Source organism: Apium graveolens, chromosome 2 (genome assembly GCF_009905375.1).
Source record: "Apium graveolens cultivar Ventura chromosome 2, ASM990537v1, whole genome shotgun sequence".
NCBI lineage: Eukaryota > Viridiplantae > Streptophyta > Magnoliopsida > Apiales > Apiaceae > Apium > Apium graveolens.
Genome location: NC_133648.1, coordinates 46,383,540 through 46,390,364, shown reverse-complemented (window position 1 = coordinate 46,390,364; position 6,825 = coordinate 46,383,540). Strand labels below are relative to the sequence as shown.

The 6,825-nt window shown below is 34.4% G+C and overlaps 1 protein-coding gene across 2 annotated transcripts; it reads left to right on the top strand.

Moving 5' to 3' along the window:
• Positions 1-439: 439 nt before the first annotated feature.
• LOC141707369 (auxin response factor 18-like) lies at positions 440-4,729 on the top strand. Of its 2 annotated transcripts, none has more exons than XM_074510493.1 (6): positions 440-728; positions 1,101-1,157; positions 1,290-2,510; positions 3,150-4,024; positions 4,169-4,234; positions 4,395-4,729. In XM_074510493.1, the coding sequence occupies exons 3-6, from the start codon at positions 1,419-1,421 to the stop codon at positions 4,474-4,476; spliced, it is 2,115 nt and encodes a 704-aa protein (XP_074366594.1). In that variant the 5' UTR covers positions 440-728; positions 1,101-1,157; positions 1,290-1,418; the 3' UTR covers positions 4,477-4,729. The 2 variants fall into 2 exon arrangements, with proteins under 2 accessions (XP_074366594.1, XP_074366595.1); XM_074510494.1 differs by having other exon boundaries at positions 1,098-1,157.
• Positions 4,730-6,825: the final 2,096 nt, after the last annotated feature.

Genomic DNA, 6,825 nt, shown 5'->3' with positions numbered 1-6,825 from the left:
CTGAACCTAGTCAGAACCAGTAGTGTACCACTGCTCCACTCCCCCCCCTAATACATCCCTGCCTTTCCCTACCCCCCAATCCTCCCCCATGTACTACTACTCAATTATTTTGTCATTTCTCAATTACTTAAATATACTATTTTTTTTATTTTAATATCATAAAAATTACTTACTCCACACAAATCTTTAAAATTCCTATTTTTCATTTAAACTATTTTTATAAACAAATATTTCTACATTATGATAATCATTATTGTATTTTAGTTAAAACCTTTAAAGCATGCCATTTCTTCCTAAAGATTAGGAAGATATTTTTCAACATAATCAGGTCTACTACAACATAATGAATCTATTTGTGAAAAACTGACCCTGTTTAAATTTCTAGGGCTGTGAATACATTTTTAATTAATTAGACTTATATATCTTATGATTATTTTAACACACCGAGAATAAGTAAAAACTAGGATGACAAGAAATAAATTCTTAATTGATTAGACTTATATATCTTAATTCAATGCTTTTAAGTAAAAAATAAACATTGAATCCTCAAATTTATCAAGAGTTATAGTAGAGTCCCCATTGTGTGTATAAAAGTACCTGTTTTAGAGAGAGAAAACAGTGTTGTGTGTATAAACTTTGGTGCTACAAGCAAGGGGTATCAAAATGTTTGGTTGCAGATCTGAAGAGAGAGAAACATAAAGTGATAAAGAACAACTGCAAAATATCAGGTAAGAGAGAGAAACTTTTTCTTCTTCTTCAATTTCTTGCTTTTCTTTTTTCTTTTGGTTTCTTTTTTTTGTTGAATGCTTTTTTTACTTCTTCTTCTTCTTCTTCTTCTAAATGGGAAAAAGATTGAATCTTGACAGTAATTATATTCTGGGCGTGCTTTGTTTTGCTTCAAAATCTGATTTTTAAGCTAAAAATCCAAACTTTATGTGATTTTATCTCAATTTTTGAACAAATGACTTGTTTTGGAGTACTTTGAGTTGATTTTGAAGTAGCTTGATTGATTGCTTTAAAGTGTTTAGTTTGTTTTCATTAATATAAAGAGATAAGGCAGACCCTTATTAGAGATTTGTTTTTTTTGATTGGTGAAGCAGTAGAAGAAGAAATGGTCTCAATGGTTTTTTTGCTCACTGAGGAGTTCTTGTTTTGAGGTAAAAAGATTTGATTTTTCTCTTTTCTTATTCATCACACACACATGTATATGTGATTTTTATATAGTTTTTGTTTTTAACTTTCTTGGAATGTTTTGCCTGAATTTATGGATCTTTGATTGTTTTTTACAGTATGCCTTAAGAAAAATTGAGTTCTGAGCTAATTCTGTTAAAGAGCAGTGGTCAATTACTCAATTGTTAGATTTGAAGTTGTATAGGCTGTGGTATAATCAATTGGTTTAGTATAAATTTAAGTGTATCATGAAAGAGGTTGAAAGGGGTTTGGACTCTCAACTATGGCATGCTTGTGCCGGAGGCATGGTTCAAATGCCTCCTGTGAATTCGAAGATCTTTTATTTTCCACAAGGTCATGCTGAACACACTCTTTCCCATGTTTCTTTTGGGACACTGCCGAGGATTCCGGCTTTAATCCTTTGTAGGGTTGCTGGTATTAAGTTCCTTGCAGATAATGAAACCGACGAGGTCTATGCTGCTATTAGGTTGATTCCTATTGGACAGAATGAGTTTGATTACAGTGAGAATAATGGGGTTATGGAGAGCAATGGTCTTGAATCTGTCGAGAAATCCAATTCATTTGCAAAAACATTGACTCAGTCAGATGCTAATAATGGTGGAGGTTTTTCGGTTCCGCGATACTGTGCGGAGACGATATTTCCTAGGTTGGATTATACTGCTGATCCACCTGTCCAAACTGTTGTTGCGAGGGATGTTCATGGTGAGGTATGGAAGTTTAGGCATATTTATAGGGGGACGCCAAGGAGGCATTTGTTGACAACTGGCTGGAGTACTTTTGTTAACCAGAAGAAATTGGTTGCTGGGGACTCAATCGTGTTCATGAGAACTGAAAATGGAGATCTTTGTGTTGGGATACGTAGAGCAAAAAGGGGGAGTCTTGGTAGTCCTGAGACTCCTTCGGGGTGGACTTCTGCATCTGGAAATTGCCCTTCACATTATGGAGGATTTTCAGTATATATGATGGACGATGAGAACAAAAGAATGAGAAATAGTAGCAACGGGAATGTGAATTCAGGTGGGGGCATTAAGGGAAGAGGAAAAGTGAGGCCCGAATCCGTTATTGAAGCTGCAACCCTTGCCGCCAAAGGTCAGCCGTTTGAGGTTGTTTATTACCCAAGTGCGGGGACTCCGGAGTTCTGTGTGAAGGCTTCTTCTCTGAGTGCCGCAATGAGGATTCAGTGGTGTTCTGGAATGAGGTTTAAAATGCCTTTTGAGACAGAAGACTCTTCTCGAATAAGTTGGTTCATGGGTACTATATCTTCTGTTCAGGTTGCTGATCCGATCCTCTGGCCTAATTCTCCATGGAGGCTTCTCCAGGTACCATTTAACTACATTTTCTCGTTATAAAAAACTTTAATGCATTATGACTGCATAGTCATGTAAATCTTCATATAGTTAATGATTTATACAGTTGAATGCTTAAATATGCTGCTCAAGTAAATAATGAATGTTTATGTTGTCTTCATCTACAAATTGTTTATATTTCGGAGTTCAGAAATTTTATCTACCAGGATCGATTTTTGAAAAGTCTTTCTTAGGCGCTATCAACATATTGCCTACTTGTTCTAGCCTGCCAAACATAATATAAATTGTGGAATTTAGCATTTAGAAAACATTGTGTTATTCTGTAGAATAACAATCTTGTCTTTGAATTAAGTATGTTCTAAGAAAGTTTGTACTATGTACATTTACTCCACTCTTCTGCATGACACATCAAAGTTTTATCATAAACTACTTCAGTGTTTCCTCAGACGAGTTTTAAAAAACCACTTAGAAATGCTTATTGGAATTCTGGAGATTTCTTATAATTGTGTTGCCTATGCATTGATTGTAGTCGTTTCCTTTACACTATGCATAATCTGGCTTCCGATTTCTCTTGTAACATTGTGCACTGATTTATTAGACTTGCTGTATCACATGACTGCTCACATCTGAGGGATTCTTTGTAACTCACAGGTGACATGGGATGAACCGGAACTGCTGCAAAATGTGAAGAGTGTCAGCCCGTGGCTGGTTGAGCTGGTATCCAATATGCCAGTAATCAACATGTCACCGTTCTCTCCACCAAGAAAGAAGTCACGGTTACCGCATTACCCAGACTTTTTACACGATGACCAGTTTCCAGTGTCGTCATTCACAGGCAACCCCCTCAGGCCCAGCAGTCCGTTCTATTATCTATCTGATAGCATTACTGCAGGCATACAGGGAGCCAGGCAAGCTCAATTTGGGACACCATTATCGGGTCTCCAGGTTAGCAACAAAGTACAGGTGGGACTTTTCCCAAACTCTACCAAACAGCTCAATCCACATAGCAAATTCTCCAATGGTACCATACAAAGCAGCACACACAGCACAGAAAATGTATCTTGCTTGCTGACTATGGGCCATTCAGACCATAACTTGGAGAAAACGGATACTAAGAAGGCACCTATCTTTATACTCTTTGGTCAGCCAATACTTACGGAGCAACAAATCTCTCATGACTATTCCAGGGATTCAGTTTCGCAAGTTTCACATGGCGAGAGTCCAGAGAAACGAAAAAGACCAGCACATGATAAGCTTTATCATTCTGAAAAGTTGACTGCTTCCAGATTTGTGTGGAACCAAGGGTTTCGAAAAACTGAGCCAGAACTGGAAACAGGTCACTGCAAAGTATTCTTAGAATCGGAGGATGTTGGACGGACACTTGATCTTTCAGTCCTCGAGTCTTATGAACAGCTTCATGAAAGACTAGCGAATATGTTTCGTATAGATAGATCAGCGGCAATGACGCGTGTGTTATATCATGATGCAACAGGCTCTGTAAAACAGATTGGAGATGAACCATTCAGGTGCTTTATAGTTTTATCATTTTATGCTTGTAATTTTTCCATGCCTTCAAGCCTCAGTAGTCAATATTTCTCATAGCGATGCACTACCATATGGTTATAGTAAATATTGATTTGACTATTTCCCCTTGTATACTATTATTGCAGCGATTTTAGGCGGACTGCAAAGCGATTAACCATTTTAATGGATTCAGGCCTCAATACTGTTGGAAGGTAAACTAAAATCTTATATCTTTTGTTCTAAGTTTCGTTCTGTTTGATAATTAGTTTTCATCAGATTTATTAAAACTCTAGTATACAAGTGTGGAATTCTTGTTATGGACATAAGCTTTATAAGAATTGTTTGTGAACTTTAAATATTGTTCTTTCTCAGGATATGGAACAAAATAATGCCAAATGCCGATCGTCGGCTGGATTCTTCAAATCAGACAGGTCCCTTAAGCATATTTGCCTAGTTGACAACTGTAAGCTTAAGCAAAACATTTTAAAAATGATTGCCAAGTTTCATCCTACACTGAGTTGTGTATGTGCAAAACATTTTAAAAATGATTGCCAAGTTTCATCCTACACTCAGTTGTGTGTGTAGGACAATTTCTTAATCTCGTTTGCATCAAAACAATGCATGTATTATCTAAGCTGATTCCCTGTGACTTTGATGTGCCAAAGCATAGACATTTTTACCTAATTTGATATTTTGATGTTTAAACATTTGTGGTTTCCACTGCTCCAGGATTTTTTAGTTAACGTCGTGAATTGTATTAGGGAAACAGTAATGCATACATCATACTCATGACTGCTGAGGATATACTCTTGAACAGTGGTCTTAAAATTGCAATACATATTCAATCCATTTCATCTAAACACAGATACCGTCACTGGTTTTGGAAAGTCAGTTTGTTGTATAGTTTAGAGATGAGGACATGGAAAATAATAATACAAGGTAACATGGCCGGCATAAGAGATGGAATTATTATTATTAGGAAGAACATTTGTGTGGTAATGTTCTAGTCCAGCAGCACACTGTAATTGTGTCGTTGCAATTATTTATGATTTGGAGTTTTTGCACTGGCATTTTGCTGTTGTGGGATAAGTACTCTTGCCCCACTTGAATGAGTGTGATTGATTTGTGTTTTGGGTGAAAAAAGGACATCCAAACTTTCAATTGTTGTGTTGTGGGTGGTGGGGTTTTGTTGGTTGGCATATGGAGCCAAATATTTACCATTTCATTTCTTTTGCGCTTTTATGTATGTGTCCATTGGATGAATCTAGTCGCTCTATTTTTGTTCGGAAGTATAATTAAATCTCGATAAATAAATATTATTAGAAATTCTCACTTGCAAATGATTTCTTTTCTGATGCTTCTTATGTTTATATATGCTTTTGAAATATTTACTTGTTTTTTAAGTAATTAGGCTTACATGTCTTACAAATTCTCTAAGATATGAGTTATCAGTTGAGTTATGTTATTACGTTGAAATATTTTTATGTTAAAAAGAGAGATTTTACATTATAAATATAAGAATGTAAATAGAATGGAAAGTGAATGTAAAGTAGCTAGGTAGAAAAATATCTTTGATCAGAGAGGGAGTGTGGGGTCTATTGAGAACAAGGAGGATAAGAAATAGTTGAATCAAAGGAAAAAAGTGGATGATCCCAAGAAGAGGGTTGTAGTAATTATTAAATAAATGTAAATTAATATTATATATGTATTCACGTGTGGGCATGAAGACGTTAGGTTTGGTTCCGTCAACCTCTCCGTCTTGATGGGAGAGAATTGTTTACTTGGTCACCACCTCCTTCCTCATTTTGATGCTTATTATCAGTTACTTTCAACTCCTTGTGTTTTTTTACTCTTAAAACAAACAAACATAAATCACTTTTATTTTCTCAAGTACACGATAGTATTCTGGATATGCTTAGTTGATTTTTACGTCCAAATTGGGATTATTAAGATTTAACACGAAAACCAATCACATCCTAATACATTTAAAATTAACATTCAATATTTCTTCTGTTCCATACCAGTAATATGTTCAAATATTATTATGACCCAAATTACTTGTACAGCTCCTTATCAAATATCAACACCCCGCTCAATTCGATTTTTTACGGTACTACATATATATATATATATTAATATTAATTAAAACATAATTTAAAACCTTCTAGTATGTAGAAATTTCCTATGTCTCTTTTTAGTTACAATATTTATTTTCAAATATTTGGCGTTAACATATTTGATTTTCAAAATAGTTAAAAAATGTCATGTTTTGAATTTCTATTTATTTACAAAATGAAAATGAATTCATGCATTTACAATAATAATACCATCAATAAAATTATTTCATACGGTCACATAGCCATCCTACATTATTTTATATCTATTTTTATGTCTCTAACATTTTTTTCTTGCCGGAGAAGAAAAGCAGTCTTCATTAATTAGAAGATAACACAGCACAGACAAATCCTAATTGTTGAGGTAAAATAGATAATGTACCGAAAATAATTAATTGGTTTGTTTCCCGATCATTAACACAAATAATTTAAAAATTATTAAAGTTAAAAATTAAATAAAAAATATCCCAAGTAAAACAAGCTGCACGAATATTTGTATTTGTGGAAACAATAACATTACAACTAACCTTATTAATTACAAATTATTATTAACTCAATGGTCAGAAATTTCAATAACATACCTCTCGCATCACTCTAATGAAAATAGTAATATAATGATAATTTTTGATCTTATAAGAATGAGAAGAAAAAGTATTTAATATTTTATTTTTTTTGAGCAAAGGTATATT